General features: G+C 35.6%; 1 protein-coding gene across 6 annotated transcripts in view; it reads right to left on the minus strand.

The window, feature by feature from the left end:
• FTO (FTO alpha-ketoglutarate dependent dioxygenase) overlaps window positions 1-19,147 on the minus strand; it is a 254,058-nt gene that overhangs the window by 167,989 nt on the left and 66,922 nt on the right. For 5 of the 6 annotated variants that reach the window (XM_087739732.1, XM_087739731.1, XM_087739733.1 and 2 more), the window contains 3 exons: window positions 15,006-15,085; window positions 13,044-13,187; window positions 5,622-5,741 (listed from right to left, as the gene is read on the minus strand). In XM_087739732.1, coding sequence (XP_087595858.1) covers window positions 5,622-5,741; window positions 13,044-13,187; window positions 15,006-15,085 — 344 coding nt within the window. Of the gene's footprint in view, window positions 1-4,238; window positions 5,541-5,621; window positions 5,742-13,043; window positions 13,188-15,005; window positions 15,086-19,147 lie in introns of those variants that run through there. The other variant, XM_087739736.1, reaches the window with a different exon arrangement.

Here is a 19,147-nt window from a genome sequence, read left to right on the forward strand (position 1 = left end):
AGCACAAGACAACAGAATTCTAGTCATCCAAAACTGAAGCTCACGAAGATCTAGTCGTGTGCACAAGAACACCTACAAACATCACACTTGTACCTCAGGTGCAAATCCACCCAGAAGGGAGCACAAAAACGGGACAGCATGCCCACCTCCTTTGCACCATCTGGTGCAGCACACGCTACCAGCCACATGACACGCACAGCTGCACAAGCCACCCATGGTCCTCCCATTTGTGCTGTCAGAAACACATCTCCCTTTCCCATAGGGCGTAAATTGTCCTAAATTTTTCCTGGCTTATGCCAGTTTACATTATAACCTTAATGTTTTCAGTGTAATTCTCACAGTATGCTGTATAAGTTGGAAGACTGCCCTTTTAACAATTCCAGTTTATAATAGAAATGTTATAGTGGTTCATATCAACACAGCTTAGATATCAACCAGCTCACAGAAGGGTTAAAAATAGAAAGTGCTATCCACTGGTTTGCTCTGATGTTCCTGTAGATATTGTCACTGGATGTATCCTCAGTAGAATTCTATTCAACACCTCTGTCTTTAAGTACAAAGCTGTAGGCTGTAGCAGCTTTAGGAAACATAAGTATCCTTTTTTCTGCTGCACAGTATCTGTGTGTGAAATTCTCTAAAGGGGTTTAAGTATTTACCCTGAACGCTATCAGACAGTTTCTAAAATTTTCCTTATCCTGTTGCAAAAACACTTCAAAGAGAATCATAAACACAGTCCTTTGTGCTTTCAGCACACACTTTGTTTTGGAAGCTTAAGTCTGAATTCCCTCAGAATTGTAAATATTTTTTTTTTCTGAAAGATGTGCAATACTACTTTACATTTTTTTTTTTTAAGAAAAAAAAAAAAGATTGATAGTGATTCTATTACACACAATGCTGAATCCTTTCGCCCATTCCTGACAGCTAAAAATACTGGGGTCAAGGAAATTAGTGTCAATAAACCCACAAAAAACAAAAAGCAAAACAAACAGGAAAAAGAAAAACAAGTCTTCAAGATCAGGTTTTGTTGTTGTTTAAGATAAAAGGTACATTTCCAGAAACATCTGACTTCTAGTGTACAAAAAATATAACCTGCCAAAAATACATCTATTTAAGGGTCTGGCCTAAACAGATAAGAAGAGCCCCAAAAGACAAGAAATATGGCTAAAATTTAGGTCTTTGCGCTGCCATGTTGTGCCTACATTTCACAGCTCATTAGGCAAATACGATCGCCCATCACCGCATGGCCCTCCAATAAAGGAGCGTGACACTGCAATATCTAAGCACAACAGCAAAGCTAAAAAAGAAATTAAAATCATACCTCAGAACTTCTTGAATTTTGGGTGACAAGGTCAAATCAATTCAAACGTCAGTTAAGTTGCTTGGCATTTTCTGAAAAAAACTAACCAACCAGCCTGTTTGTGATCACATTATCTATTTTTTTAATATAATTGGTTAGCTGTTTAAAGTGCCACAGTCTACAAAAGCTAGGAAGATTCCTTTTAAAAGCATATTTTGTCTTATAGCTTTTCAAGGCTATTCTGGAACCGAAATACTCCGATTTAAATACATATTTAAACCCTTGTTTTAATTTGGGGGGAAAAAAAAAAAGAAAATAAATATATTATGGCCCTGGGCTGAGATTTTGTAGCTCAAGTTTCAGCCTAGACTCAATTCTAACTGTCAGGCTGTAAACCCCTGACAATAGTGGCTTATAGCAAAAACTGTGACATACTTCATATGTAGCAATCGTAGCAAATAATGAAATAGACATCAAAAAGGAAAGAAAAATAATTTTACAAGAAAATAGTCTTGCTCTCTGATTTCAATTTAGTTGTATAAACTGATAAAAACATGCTGTTGAGAATAACAGTAATAATAACAACTAGTAAATATAGTTTTTAAAGTTTTACAAATCAAGATGAAAGTTGTGCAGAAAGATACCAGTTTGCATGAAATGCCCCTTTGCTCATTATAACTACACAGTGTGCACACCTCTGCTTTTACACTACATTCATAAATTAAAAGGTATGCTGCATTTCATTATCATTAGATGTATTTTAAGATGCCAGAAAGTGAAACAAGTGGTACAATGATTACTTGTGTTTCAGTTATACCATTAAAAATCAGTTCTTTAAGATCTAGGTTTCATTCCTTAAGTAGACCTTTCACAGTAGGCAAACAGTGATGCTGTTACATATAACTCCAAATCATTCATATATTTCTCTACATTTTAGTTCTACAATTTTATTCATCTTCCCAAATTCCTGCATAAATAGGTGGGATTAAATGGAGCCTAACCTACCTAACATAATTATATATGTTGTGATTTTATATTGCAATTAAACTGATACATTTTAATAATCCCAGTCTTGGCTCTTTCCCACTGAAGTCAATAAAGGTTATTAAGGCCAACTGCCATATAAATACATTGCTACATTGCTAAATGGACTGTCAAAGCAGGAAATACAATTCACACCATATAGCACTACTAGGGTCTTCATTTTTTTTTTTTTTTTAAAAGGAACACTAGATATGTTAAAAAAGTCTTTAAAGATTCGGTATTTAAGTATAATCATATATGTTTACTTTTCATTCCACAAACAAAAAACATTTCATTGATTTACACTTTACTTATTAAAATGTGAATCAGCCTAAAACAAAATAAACAAAAAAAGACTGTAGGATTTCTGCAGTTCTTACTGATTTGGCATGGTGTTAGAAGATTTTCATAGCTAAAATAAATGTCAGATTGCAAGGTTTGCATGATATCAGACCCTGAGAGACAAATTGTCTCTCCACTGAATCTCAGAACAGCTACAGCAAGACTTCCTCACATCACATGAGATTTCAGCTTTTCAGACTTCTCTTTACCCAGAAAGCAAAGCTTGTACAGTCTTTTTTCAAATGGTAACTCTCCCTTTGAATTCAGCAAGCATTTATTCTGATGTTGCAGATGATAAAGTGTTAATCTTGGATGACTTTTAAAAAAAACCCTCAAACATTTGAATAGCCTTCATATTTTCAAGGGAGGGGGAAAAAGAGAAGAAGATTGGTTAAACTGCTTTGGATTTAATGGTTCATAAATTCATGAGGTAATATTGTGGGAAATGTGATGTTTTATCAGAATGTCATTCAAATGAAAGGTTTAACATTTACATCACAAGAGCGAGCTCTAAGTAAAACTATCCTCAGGGAAAGAAATGCCAGGAATAAACATTATGATAAAATTGTGTGCTTGCTATAATGTACAAAAATATTAAATAAAGCCCAAAGGTCTGAAGACACTGGGTTAAACTTCCTGCAGTATCACACTTGGCTGTGACATTGGAGCAATTGCAATTACCAGAAGCAAAAATTGTTTTGGAAAACTATTCTCTTCCTTAAGACTGCATTACTAAACAAGGGAAAAAAAAACAAACCAAAACAAAAACACACACGCAGGGACCCCAAGACTGACTTTTATATTACTCTAGATATACAAAAAAAAAAAAAAAAAAAAAAAAAGTCGAGTCGTTCAGTTCACACACAAATGTAAAAAAATACATTGCTTAAGTATTTTCTTTTAAGAAATAATTCATTTTAAGCAATAATACTCTAGCAAGACAAAATCAACAACTCTAAGACATTTTTAATTTAAGCATTTTGTCACATTTTTTTTTTTTTTTTAAGAATCATCCGGCTAAAATTATAAATTTGGAGATAAAACATCAACTGTAGACTACTGGGTACCTTCAGAAATACCTTTTTGATTTAACTTAATGCTGTGGAAGCTAAGCATGCACCAAAACACTGCACTTTTTATGTTAAATTGCTGTTGAATTTGTTAACCCACAATTGATTTCCTGTGTTATGGAATCTTAGAGATTACAGCTAACTTGAAGCAACAGGGATAATTCCTGATGTTAATGCTACATTTCCATGTATTTTTATGAAGTCAGTGCCCGTTGTTGCATTAAAACTGCGGCTCAACATTGCCCCCTACTGTCACTTTATGAAACACTAAAGGACAAAATGTAGGTTAAACCCAAAAAAACCCACCCTACCTCCAAGTCCCAAATACAGTAAGCATCAAATTTACTGAAAGACTCAACAAAACAGACATTCTCAATTAACATTCTCTTCTGTCTCATTCAATAGCTGAAATTAATTGTGATTAATATGTTATAAGTCATAAAACATTAAAGCAATTTTTAAAATTTAAATTAGAAGCAGCTTCTGTCTTGGCCCAACCTTCAGTTTGCTGATAAATATCATCCTGAGGCCTGTTGAAAGGAGATACACTGACGCCACCATGTTTCTAATTAGAGACACATGGTAACGTCACACCAATTGCAGAAAACCTAACCCTTGAGAATTCCTGAGTTTGCTGTTTTTCCATGTTCTCGACACACAATGGATATAAAACAACAATCAAACATTCTTGTCTCTACCTCATCTAAGCCTGTGTTACAAGAGAGTAAGTTGTCATTTGCAAGAAAAACAAACCAAAAGATTTTTTTTTTAATTATAAAGGTCATTCAAGAATGTGAGCACATAAGAACACAAGAATGAGGGAAAAACCCCACATAAACAAGTTATAAATAATTTCTCTCCTTTTGTAGGAAAGTTTAATGTTCACTGATTCCTTGTGGCAACTGATTTCACAAATGAAAGTTCCACTTTTCCACTGAAACCAGTCACTGCTGGAAAAGCTTACAATACGTTTGAGCAGGTTAGTGAGTCACAACATTTCCCTCAAAACTCAAGAGTGTATTTGTGTTGCACTGTACCTCCAGAGGTTCAAAAACACCTCTACTACAAACCATATTCAGCATCCTCAGATACATTACAAACTTTTCCAAGTCAACTACGAGCAAACTGAGGCTTATGCTGTGACCAGCAGAAATAACTGAGAAGCAGCTTCTAACACAGACATAAGGATATGAGCAAGCCATGTTTCTCCGTATAGTTCCGTCTGTGCACAAATCTAGAAGCAGGCATGCTGGCAATTGTATCAAACACTTACACTAGCAAAGTCTCTGCTTGGACAGCAACAGCAAGCAGGCTAACCGTGCTTGTCACTGAGTCCATTTTCAAAGAAAGCAGGGACGTGCATTCAAGTATACAGGAACCAATAGCACTACAATTATTCAAGAAACTAATCTCCTCTTGTTGGTTCTAGCTATGGTGTGAATGTGCAGGTGGACTACAGCCAGATAGTTGTTCCTCCAGATTATCAGATTTTACTCCCAACTTTCCCCAGATGCATTCACCATTGTTGTCGTTGGCAGAGTTGTCTATCTTGGTGTTGTACGAAAAAGTTGACAATGCAGTTTCATGTACCAATTGGTGTGATGTAATATATGACTGTGATCTTACGAGGCTGTCAAACTTTAAAAACAAGCAAAGTCAGGAAATGACTAAAATCTCCTCTTGGTTTTTTGGATCTTATTTCGCACACATTTCTTCTGGCTACTCGGCGAGAGAAATAAGATGAGGCAGTGGAAGGCTGACATCAATTCTACTTTTCAGATGTTCTGAATAAAGTTTAAATCCTGTTACTACAGTACAATTAAAAACATAATTGTGAGTGCTCTCAGCATTACACTCTAGAAGCTTTAGACTATAAAACTAGTACTTACCATAATCTCCATTTTTCTCCAAAATTCTTCCAATTTAGCCATAGGCTTAAGCCACCAATCACTGAACTTCAAATACCGCTTGCCTTGAAACCAGAACTGCCTAAGCCACTCAAATTCAACCTGCAAGATAAAAACATATGGTAGCATAAACATCTATGTTCATTATTTGGGGCAGGAATAGGGTAATGCATGAATCCAGCTATACCTGAACAATCCCACAGAAAAGGAGAAGGTTACCAAAGTACTCATTTCTAAATGCACCCTTACACCCAGTTGTTTATTTCTGTTCCACACGAATTTGCGACCCGAGCTACTCCCTTCAAACCTAGAGAGGTGTAAACCCCAACTCTTTTCTTTACATGTGGTACCTGTACAAAGAACATCAGAAGTTCAGGTTTACTTACAATTCAGTCCAATATGTACCAACTCTGGCTTATTTTGATTAACATTGCGGGTTTGAAAATATTTCAGTCATATAAAAGATTGAAAAAACTTGCAGTAATAAAATCGCTAGAATGCAGCCTAGTCAATTGCTATGGAACGAGAGCACAGCATTACCATGAATCATAGTTTCTCATACTTTACTGAACAATCTGGTTACCAGATAGGCTACCAATAACTTTTGGATTAACTGGGTCTCAACAGGAGGCGCCCAGCTCAGGCAGACCTGTGGGGGAGAAGGGGTGTCCCCAAAGCGCTCGTGCTCCCTCTGCTGGGTCTGCCCTTACATCAAAACCCTCTGACACACAACAGCGCATGTGCACCACGGGTGAAGAACCAGGTTTCAGCTTTTCGGGGCATCTGAAGTAACAGGTTTTTCTAGGACAAAGGTTGTGTGGAAACTGTGCTTTATAAAGAAAACAACCCCCCCACTGAAGCAATAAAAATTCCATCAGGAGCAAGCTAATACTTTTATTTAGAATATGAAACACAGCAAATGATGTAATACTTTATTAGTTGTTTGTTTTTTTTTTAATTTCATATATGGATGGTCCATCAACTTTAAGACAAGAGAAATATTAGCTTACTAAAACATAATAGAACTATATAACTCATCAAGTACTCTTTAGGCAAAATAATTCCATTTACCCTTATTTCCACTGAGCCTTTTCTCCTTTAATAGTAATGCATAGTTCTGGTCTTTAGAATTCTGTATTTGTTGTGGTAGTTGTGTTTCACACCAAGTTCAAAGCTGCTTTTATCATTATTTGTACCACAAAGAAGTTTTTATTTATCCCTGCTCAGCTCCAATAATGCAAACAAAGACAACTTGCTGAGGTGAAAGAATAAAGAAAACCGCCCAAAGCTGTCACCTAATGCTTTCTTTCCTGCAAGGGTGAACAGAATGGCTACAGAAATCTGAAAGTGTTCCAGTTAACATTAACTAAATGTTTGGTCAATATATGTTAAAGATTACAATAAAAGATACTTAAATCTGAAATGTATAGAAAAGGATATTAAAGTAACTTTGTTGGTGAAATATAACATGATTAGTTGGCAGGCATAGATCTTAAAATATTTAAAAAAACCCTGACTGCTAGCCTAGTGACTTTTTAGAACAGAAGTTTATGACATCCTTCCTAAAAAAAGCTGAAGGAAAATTTTCTTCCTCTGCAGTATGAACGAGATATGAAGGATCAAGTTATGGTTTGTTAAAAAAAAAAAAAAAAAAAATCGGTATACACAGTTTTGGGAAGGCTGAGCATATCAACAGTTCAACTAGAGTTTTAAGCATTCAAACTTTCTTCTCCCCCCACTTCTTTTTGGCTTTGCTGGCCTCTACCACCAAAGGGCTCTAACACATGATGTCTGGCAAACATGTTTCATGAAATAAGTCACATGAGGCCACTAATCAATGAAAACATTTTTTTTTAAATTAAAATCAATGTTACAATATGGCTTATCATGACAAGAATCTATGTCAGTCAATCTGATTTTTGACCAGTCATATTGATTTGTTACATTAATCTATGTAATTTCAGTCTAATTTAAGTCTGGCATCTTGGCCAAATTTTAAATGTATCTTGATCCTATACAGAATATACAACGTGACTCAGAAGAGCTGCTTTTTAGGTGCAAGAGGTAAAGTTTAGCAAAAGGCTAGTTAATTTTCTGCAGGATTAGCTGGTCTCATCAGAGGTCAGTGTACCAAACTGCAACATGTGGCTGTTTAATCGATGTGGACTACCATTTATTAGGGCTCTATAAACTCAGGTCCACATTCATCTCACAACATCTCTGTTTAGCTCTAAACTGAGTTAATAAAATGGGGTTGGGGAGAAAAACAATGTTTCACCCACCAACCTAGCCATCAAGCTGCTTGACAAGTGACTGCTCTGAACTATCACCTCTGACCAGGTAACTGTTGATGCTGAAAAAAAAAAAAAAAAAAATCATCCTGATAAGGCAATGGTGACATGATTTCTCTGTCACTCTATCCTTGTTTTATATATATGCGAGCATAAATACTTAGTTTTGCTAAAAATATTCAGAGATTCCAGTTATGCTAAGTTTGTTTGGTATTTTTAATTGGCACATGAACACTTTCTACACCACATTCATTACTAAGTACATGTTTTAACAGGAACATATGCTATCTGCTTTCCAAGTTCTCTTAAAAGCTCTGTGCTCTCTCGCTTTCATTGAACTCTGTTCAGTAATATCTTTTCCTGTAGCAGGAAGGCCAATAGGCTTGCCTCCTTCCACGAACAGGAGAAGCTGTACCAGGAAAAAAAAAACCACATCAGTAAATACTGGAGAGAGACAAAGCACTCAATTCTAGGCTTAGAGGAACCGAAGTTACAGAATGTTCATCATCTGTGAGAAAACTCTCAGGTTAACAGCTCTTGCCAAGGATTTTGTCAAAGAGGTTTAATTTGGAGACTCCCATATATCAGAGCTAACTTTACTTACCATTAGAAAGCATTTTACATGACTGAACAAGACAGTTTAAACATATGAATATATAAAAATGTATATGCTGAGTGTTTGAGGAACAATTTTCATCTCCTAATTAATTTTCACTTATGACTTTCATCTGTGCAAGTAAGCTCAGAATCAGGCCTCGTATGTCTAACCTCAACATATTCTCAAGTTGTCCTTTAAACAATGATGAAAGGCCAATTTTAGGTTATAGTCAATACTGAGTAGTAAAAGGCCAACAGTAGCATTTGACATTTTGTGAGGCAGTGCTCCTCTGTCAATTATTTAAAAGTATTGGTTATTAAATGCCACACATGTAGGTGATCTATATTTTCTCTCTGCTGTACTAGCCAGCCACCAACCGTGCTGTCAGCTCACTGTGATGTGCTAAAACATATTAACCTTCCTTTGGCTGCGTACACCGCTACCCTATCTCAGCAGTGACCTCAGTGTCTAACACCGTATACCTTCAACTTAGCTAGCTCAAGATTTTCTACATCCCTATGCATTCACCACACTTAAATTTATCTACTGCTGCCATAAAAATAGATTTTCTGTAGGCAAAAGTGACTGTACCTCACAAGCAACAGAGCAACCAATTCATTCTCAAGTTTTAATCGTGGTAATCAGGATTTGATAATCACAGCTGAGCAAAAACCATGATGAGGACAAAACCCTACCTTTTCAAACTTGAGTACTTACTTTGAACACTGCTACATTTTCAACACAATCCCCAGATACTAAAAAAGCTTCCTCTAGTGTTTTACCTCATAGAGAACATCCAATTATTAGTTTGGTGTTGGCAAATAAAGCCTTGAAACTACCTCACGCAACATGAACTATTACCAGATTTTGCATTACTCCGAGCAAGGAAAACAAATTTTCTTTGAAACGTGAAAAATAGGCTAGCGATGATCTTTTCTGCAGATTTATTTTTATACAGATGAGCATTTAGATCATCTGTCCAGCAGTATTTTATTACTTTAAAAAGCATTTATTTGCCAATGGGTTTCCCCAGGTTCCCTGTAGCTCTGTTTGGGACATACCCAGCAGCTGCATGTATTTTGGAAAGCCAAGTGTGATTCAGTAGGGGCAAGAGGTTCACATTTAGTGAACTCTGCAAGATCATTTATTTCAGGATAAATTATTACTGGCCAAACAGCAATCTGATTGCTTAAAAGGGTAACTTCAATCTCTAACACTGTGTGTGCATTGTTAGGCTATTGCACTTCACAGCTGTCCAGGTAATTACTTCTGTTCACCCTGCTACACTCCGTTCACTGGATACCCTGCCATTGAAGTATTTGTTCAGACTTCAAGCCCATAAGCTACTCAGACAAGCAGCACGTGAACACCCTTAATTAAGGTTATCTTTACTTACAACTACAAAGTACATACTGGGAGTGAAGTGACTCACACATCTAACAAACAGCACATACCTCACAATTACTCAGATATTCCTTTGACGGCTGTTTTAGTGAGGGAGACCATGACAACAAAGCTAAGTCTAAAGAAATATTAAACTTCTACCTGGCTGCCCGCTAGAGATGCTAAAAACCTCCTCAGGTTAGCATCTTACTTTTTTTGACAGGAAGGCCTCTGTCAAGACATCCAAGACAGGGCTCTGACAAATGAACTCTGGGAAATCTAACATCAGTAAAGACATCCCCCAGATACTCACCCATACCTCTTTTAGAGGTTTCTCTGCCCACCACAAAAATGGAAAAAACTAAGACTCCAGCTATGCTTCAGATCTTCAGTTCAAACCCACTTTATCAGCACAGCAAGTCAATTTTCCTGCCCAGGAATACAAAAGTGAAGGCACAGAATCATACCTCATTCTTTCAGACTTGTTCTTAGGGTTTTTCCCTCTAGCAGACACAGATAATTCATCCAGACCTCATTTGGCAAAGCAGTTAATTTCAGCACAGACTGAATCTGTGCTAAACTACTATATCTTTGCTCAGTCACACATAGCTTGATGGTACTGTGATGGTTCTGTTCCGGTTAATGATCTCTGATGACCACTTCAGAGGTGTCAGCAAGAGGGATAAAAAAAAAAAACAAACCCATAGCATTTCAGGAAGATAAAGAATCTAGAACAATGGCCGCATCTAATTATCTGAGTTAAACCCTGTGAAGAACTTCAGTTATGATAATATTTGAAAGTAAAATACAACTGTACCACCTCCTCTAGAGATGGGAATACTACCTAAGTCCAAGCTCATGATCTCTCGTCCAGAAGAACAGAAAAAAATTCACAAGGAAGTTTAGAACTAGCACAGAAAGCTGTATATCAGAACAGAAATACACAGGCAAAATTGGGTGACAGTTCTTCACTAATTCTATGTTCAGCTTTTTGTGCAATTTTGTCTTTTGTATTTAAAAATTCTAACATACTAAGGAAAAAAACCCAACAAAACAACAACAAAAAAAAAAACAGTGACCAAATCTGAACACACCAATCAAATGGAAGACTCATTTTCATCAGTAAACAGTTTGATTCTTTAAAGAAACAAAACACATTCTTCTTCTTCACCTGCCTGAGAAAACTGAACCTAAAACCTACATTAGTGCCTGAAAATACAAAGGTTTATCACACAGTGAGTAAAAGAAGGTGGGAAGCTTTTACATGCAAAAAAAAGTTGAATTAGCCTCACAGATCCGTATGTTTTCACTTCAGTGATGCTCAAAAAAAACGTGCATTTACCACAGTGATAAGCCACTAGTAATTTTGTCTAGTTGTGCAGCAAATAAATGAAATTTAAATAGCACTTTAACATACAGAATTTATCCTTCAAGTGAAGAGGTGACCTTTGGAAAAAAGAATTAAAAAAAAAAAAATAGGTGAGTGGATACTCTCTTTTCAAATGAAATATAGATCCAATGTGCCTACTAAGTCTAAGTGCACAATATGTACAAGTTAAACAATGATTTCTGTTACAGTATATCCCATATGCATAACAGGAAACATCCCTGTATGTCATATAGCAAAATTATTCAGGTGACTGCAAACACCAGGGGCTAGTCTCTCACCTGATGTAAACGGCACATGTCTTTGATGTTAAAGGACCCGTGCAAATTTACACCAGCTGTGCATGTGGCCCTAGCTGTGCAAACCACATATGTATATAGTTTTATGGACTGAGCCTGATTAATGTTTTGTAAAACCCTGCATGCATCAGACTTCTTTAAATTGCTCTTCACTATACTCAATTTTACCAACTGTAAACACAATACAGAGAAAAATGTGTTCTATAAAGTTTTAGTAACAATACACAATATTATATTCCTCAGCAGATAGCAATTTAAACAGTTTACACAGATTCTAATTTGAGTGAAAATTACCTATGTACTATATGGCTCCTAAGAGTAATCATACTTATCTTAGTAGAAATACAGAACAGCTCTTTTAATCTAGGAGTGCTGTAAAAAAACACTGATTTTTAAGCAAAAAGTGGTTCAGAAGTTTGTATTAACTGGTTGCTATAGCCATTTTTAAAGAGAGATGATCATCAGTGCTTTACAGTTAGGAACAGCTGAAAGCTTTGTTTCAGGTAGAAGGACAGCTTTCCAGAGCAGCTAAACAATCTGTCATTTTAAACTCCCAGTACATAGCTTTGACTACATTTTCTGTAACTTCACAAAAAAAAGGAGGAAGAAAAAAAGAAAAAAAAGAGAGAAGTCTTACATTTACCATCTTCATAAACACTACCCTTGTAAGACAACCCAGTCCATTGTGTCACATTCCTGACTCTATCCACTAACAGAGAATAGGCCAATTTATGGGTTTCTTGTGATACTGCCTACTGCTTATACCACAGGAAAAAATACCTGTTTCTGCAGTTTTCCAAAATACTGTCTGATATTTTCAGTACATTTGTCAAATCAATGTGTTTGTTAAGACTCCAGATCTGTACTTCAAACAAGAAAGCACTGCCAGATTCAGCGGAATCCTGTGGAAGTGCATTGTTACACTTGCATATTTTGTAACACAGAATGACCTATTTAAATATGCTCCTCACAATTATTTCCACTGTATTTTCTTCAGAATATAATTTAAAGCACATACCCACAACTGTGTCACACCTGGCGTTCTGTAAAAACCTGGTTCAACAGCTGACAAACAACTGAAAAATTTTACCTGCTCTTTCCCTCTAATTTTTTTTCTCTCCCCCTTTTTGTTAGGGAAGTGCTGGAGTAGTTTGGTTTGTCCACCACACTATTGGATTTGGCGTAATCTTACTGAAACTACTCTTTTACTCTACCAGCAGAGGGATCTTAAGAAGGAAAAATGAAAACTTCATGGGAATGAAAGTATCAATCCCAAATTAATCCCAATTACTGTACCCAAGTAAAAAAAAAATCAAAAAACACATTTCAAACTTATACAGAGTAATGCCTTGACAGCAGCTGAACACACTTATTTGCCATTAACTCCATAAGCAGACTGCACCTCTCAGAATCTGGATGAAGTCTTTTCAGTGCAGATAGTCTCACCTCATTATGTATTTCTTCTACTTGCTTTACAACTGCAGTTTCCAATGATTTCAAAGATAAAGCCATTGAAGCAGAATCAGTCTGTAAATTCTGGAGTGCTAGTTCACATTGTCCAATTATGTATTCCAATGTTCCTCTTGAACACTATAAAGATACAATAAAAAAATTATATATAACCACTTCAGAACATATGTATTTCTCAAATATACTGAACTATTTGCTTCTGAAATAATCAAAGTGAAGGAGCAGAAGGGATGTATTTCTGTAACTTTATTTCATGATCTTTTAAACAAAAGCGTAATACCTCCTGGATTGTCTATATAGTTACTGATATAAATTACGCAAAAGTCTAATCAATCTGACATCTAGCCAACCAGTACAGTGTAGATTGAAAGGGGAAAGAAAAGAACTCCTTTTAAATTTACTTTAAAAATATGGCATAGAGAAACATGGCCATACTTTCCATTGCTACCTGGCCAGTTTTTGACAGTATTTCAGAATCAGTTGTATTTGCACAGTTGCATGGGCTCCCAGTAACACTAAAATGGAGTTCCATGTGCAGTCTGAGAGCTGTCTGCTTACAAGGTATAGAGAATATGAACAAAACAAATTTGCACTTCCACTCCTTTTGTTTTCATTAAATTTCCTTCAAAATGAGAAGGAAATCTGTGAAAATCCTTTTGAAACAAAAGAAAGAAGACATCTATATCTTTTAATTATTTTCAATTAAATATCTGTACCTTCAGTTAAATTTCGAGGAATAATCTTGAATAAGGACCTCCTGGTCTCATATTCTTTGCAAAAAAAAAAAAATTCCATACTATGTAACTTGAAGTCACAACATTTTACAAAAACAAAGCATAATCACTTAATAGAGAAGCTTTTCATACTCTGAAAATAAATGTGCATTTTCCTGCAAAGGTAACACAGAGACAGGAGCAGTAGGTCAGAGCACTCAAAATGAGAAATGAAAAATACAGAAATATTTGTTTTAAAATGTACAGTATACTTTATGTCAAATCCCAGTTCAAGCAAGCAGAGCGTGTATTTGTTTGGAAAATTAAGGCACTTTGTTTTATGTTACAATGTATACGCATGTATATGTCCATGTTCGGTGCTATTGCTTCATTTCCATTCCAGCACATATTAGGAAGAGTAATGGGGAAAAAAAGAAGTATATGGATACATATATCTCTCTTACTTTAATAGTGGTATATTTTGCCTTGCTGAAAGAAGAAAGCAGTAATTGTAATTTTTTAAAATATGTTTTTACAATACAGTCTATTTTTATTTTTCTGTATGCTTTCCCATTAGAGTACTACATAAACAAAACTACTGATAATGCCATGGAAAGGAACAGGGAGCAGAGGCCTAGTTAAAAAAAAAAAAAAAAAAAAAAAAAAGGTGTCTTAGCAATTGAAAATATCAGGCTGAAGCCTTGTTATCTCAGAATGACTCCGAGACAAGGGCCTGTATCACTTTTCCACTTCTTCAGTCCTCAGATGCACAGAAGGATCCAATTTAAAGCATACTCATGACCAATCTTAGTTGTTCTGACCATTTTTGCCAGTGGACACTGCTGACATATGTGTTTTGAGTATTTCTATCTCATCGTCAACATTGCCTTTCAACTAGGACTGGGATATGAACACAGCAAAAAAGTTTTAAAACATTTCAGGTAAAAATACAGTTGTTTCTTCATTTCATCAGCAATCCATGAGATGTGGTGTAGCACATTCTTAACTGATACTTTATATGCCTAACTGTGAGTTTAGGCAAACTACCAATACAGAAACAAGAGTACCTCAATCCAAAAATAAAGAAATAGCAGTTGTTTCAAGAAAACAGTCATAAGCATAAATGTGAACTACAGTTCTGGATAAGACAACATGATGCTACCTATACAGCACCAGAATGTTAGTTTTACGAATGACCAAAGAGCAAACCATTTTTGATACTTACATCTGCCACTCTGTGAGTTGAGCTGAATCGAGGTGAAAAACCAGCCAGAACACAGTGCTGATGTGTCATATTGAGATCATCTAGGGACAGATTAGAAAAATTTAAGTACAGTGAAAAAATTATACTTAATAAAACTTATTCTGGCTGAATATGAATTAAAGACACTACATTAAACATTTAAAGAAAAAATAGAGAATTCAGTCAGATAGTACTATCTACATAAAGCTCTAATGTTTAGCAGAGCATGATAACTATTCACTGTCCTAGTGTTACAAAGATCTCTATTCATATTAGTTTTCTCCCAGTTTATACAGTTTAGAAGTGGCATTTTCCCCCCTGTTACAGGAAAAGTTCAACTAAACAAATTCTTTCAAAATTGAGGATTACTATAAACAAGATTACTCAGAAATTACAATCTCTTTTCTCAAAAATTACTAAACAGTACTGACATTTCTTGAAAAAAGAAACAAAGAAAGAGAAAGAAAAATGTCAAAGACACAGTATTTAATCTTTTTATCTGAAATTTATCTGAAGTTTTCCCTTCAGCTCAGAGCCAAGAAACTGGGAACCCAGAAAGCACAATCTGCTAAAAGACCTGTCTCCCAAGCATTCCATTTGTGACTTTCTTGTAGCCTGCCAGAGGGCTGTCATGGACTTGAGTTCACAAACTGGCAAACAAACAACCCCATAAACCTCTGTAGATGGAATCTACTTGGTTGCCATCAGTTTCGTCAAAACTATCATACCTGAAGAATGCTTCAATTTTGACAAATTAGCACTTTTTAGAGGAACTGTATTCCTCTGGAAAAGTTCAGATTAAATAGAGCAACAACACCCACTGTTAAACTGAAAACCATTCATGAAGTGCTTTCAATTCAAAGAGTTCTGGTGTTAAAATTATGCTACCTTCTCAACCTTAACAAGACATTCAGGATTATCTATCAAAAATTTCTGTAAAATCACTCCTGGATTATGGTTTTGTAAGTTAGTAGAAAGAGACTAAAAAACCATACAAAACGAGGTGACCTGAAGCATCACCAAGCAAAAAACCGCCATAGACAAAATTAGAAGAGAACAGGAATAGAGACCTACAAGATGCTAGTTAACTTGGAGTCTGTATTTTCAACAATATCTACTCTTTCAGGGAACTTAACTTCAGTCATCTTAATACAGCATGATGAGAAATTATCAAGCTTCATCCTTCCATCACATAAATATAATTTCTCTTTAAGAGATCAATATTTGCATACCTGAAACCTGATAACCTAAATTCCTAACAATTTTTGAAAATGCTCTTCTGACCATATTGACAGACTATCAGACTGAAAAGAACACAGCGTGTAAGGTTTATAATGGTATTCTCTATTACTGAAAAAATATATAGAAAACTTTTACTTTACCTTGCAACAAGTCTGAAACTTTAAAACTGAGAAAAGTCTAATGAATTCAGAAAAATGACTGAATGTATCCTAGTTGTAAGAAGTGTCTTCTTATGAATTTTATAAGCAACTATTAACAAAGTTCATACCCAAGACAGCAGATAGCATCACAAACTTGAAAAAATAAAAATCAGAAAAACAATTTATATAAGGAATAGGCAGACAAGTGTTATGAAACAGGACTGAATTCCCACTGAGAAAGTTTAGATGGGAGGCTTATTTTCTGTTTGCATGAGGTCTGCAGATAGGTGAAGTTGAAAAGCTTGAAAAAACACTCCAAAACAAACAAAAGAAACATAGGAAAAAGTGATTTCCTACATAAACATATAAGGGTTAAATTGCATAGAGCCAAGTCCTGCAAGGGCCACAGAACAATATTATCTCTGGACATCGCAATATTTAAATATCACAATCACTTTCAAGAAGAATTGCAACAGAAAACAAACCTAAACACTTCCACCATCCCATTCAGTGCCTATTCATTGTGGTGTGTTTTAAACGTAACACATTTTGATTTGCACCTTTATTCAAACCCTTGGCAAATCTTTCATTGTAGAGCTACTCCTTGAAATTGCTTCCAACTGTCTCTAATCCTTTATGACTCTTAGAAAGAAGCCTGTAATTTTAATTTAAGAGTTTATAATTCAGCTAAAACTGTAATTGTACAAAAATAGTTGAAGCTTCATGGATTGCATGTCTCAAGGGATATTTGAAAAATACATTCTAGGTCTTAAAAGATTACAGTAAAGATTTGCTTATCTTTTTCTTCTAAAAATATATTAATTGAAAAGAAAAAGCACTCTTTGTTAAATTGGCCATTGTCCATTTGGCAGCAAAAGCTTTTATTCAGATACAGAACACTACATCCAGATTACTATTTTGGTTTTAGAGCCAAACCAAAACTGTTACCTTCCTTGGACACCCATGTCAAAACCACCATAGTGCTCTCGTGGCTTTACATAAAATACAATGCGTATGGAGTTAACATCAGTTTTACATGACTAAATGCTGATCGGTCAGGTTTGGAAAACCAAAACACAACCTCTCCAGTATTATATCCATGCATATAAAAGTAGGAATATATGTATCAGTCCTGCTTTGGAAAACTGCATGCAGGTAAGTTATTTGTCAGACAGTTCTCCTGAATTTATGGTAAGAGCCAACATGGCGTCTTTTCTGCCACGAAACAGTGGGCCCTCATCTTGCCACAAATTCAGGACAACTAAGGCAAGGACATCTCATTTCAATATCCATTACAAAAACAAAACCCCACAAAACTTACGTGAACTGTATAATACGTATGGGAAGTGACTTTTTATTTTAAATCACCATTAAAACCAACTTAGCAATGTATTTAGTACAGTTTCAAGAACTATCACACAATCCCTTCTCTTTCTTAAAACAGTCTTGCCTTCCATATGGATGCTTACAAGATGCACATGCCAATTAACTAACTGCTAGGTAAGAAAGAATTTTTGAGAATTGGACTACAATTTTCTGCTTACATGACTGTTCCTCTCCCAAAGCTTTCCCACATCTATGAAAAATGCTGTCACTTGCACAGACTATTTCTCTGAAGTCCAATCAGGATTTTCACTTGTTTATAAATTTTAAAACAACTACAAATTATCCAAAATTTAAAGCAGCAATTCTAGAAAACAATCAAGAAAAACTAATGAAGTCCAATACATGCTAGAGTGCTACCCTGACCAAAGGGAATTTTCTCAATCAAAGCCTAATCACACAGATTAAAGCTATTCATATTTACCTGTATTAACAGGATACCGTTGTGCCACCAGTCACTGTGCAAATGTGGATGATTACTCGCACTTCAGGCAGGATAATGCCTAAATCAGTTTCCCCAAACTACTGACAATATTGTAAAGGGCTTGTTTGCATTCAAAGGAACACAACTTGGTTAGTAACAGACACTTGGTGTTTGAACGCTGGAAAAAATAACTTCATTTTTCTGTCTGAGGTGGAGCACCTAAGAAACAAGGAGACTATTTCCTGCATACATGTATATGGCAAAATCCGTATTTCTTTTAAATGGATTGTTTTATTCTTTTATTTCTACTACTTTCTGCCTGCCACCTCCCAATGAATCATCTGCCACCTTACGGCCAGATCCCATTATAGGGCTACTAGAGCTGAGGCGAGATTTATTAAAAGAAATTAATCACACGTATGATTGTGTACAGGTGGCCAAAGCCACCCTGGAAAACAAAGTTATCAACTTCAAGTCTGTTTAAATAATTTGGAGGTCAGATTTTGACTTTACAGATGAAGTACTAAGAAGTCATAAGAATGTTTAGCAGACGATCTGATTAGTTGCAAATGCATACAATTATTTGACACAGAATCTCCAGCTACGGAAACTTCAGGTAACACACCTTCTGTAAAACATAGCTACAAAATGGAGTTTTTATTTAATACAGATCCCTATTCCTCACACCTGCAGGAAAAAGAAAAATAAAACAAGACCCAAACAACACAAAACCGTCTAAGGTACTTGGTGCTTTAATACATTTATCCATGCAAGGCCTCTGTAAAGTCGGTAACTGACACAGAAAAACTTAAGGGTAAGGAGAGGTTAAGGGACTGCCAAAGTCTGCATGGAAATTCTGTGAGAGAAGCAGGCTTACAGCTCCTAAAACTAATGCTACTGTTTTAACACCTGAGCACTCTTCTACTAGTAGATGC

Source organism: Nipponia nippon, unplaced genomic scaffold, assembly GCF_047370975.1.
Source record: "Nipponia nippon isolate SJK-2023a ecotype South Korea unplaced genomic scaffold, ASM4737097v1 scaffold_7, whole genome shotgun sequence".
In the NCBI taxonomy this organism is placed as follows: Eukaryota; Metazoa; Chordata; class Aves; order Pelecaniformes; family Threskiornithidae; genus Nipponia; species Nipponia nippon.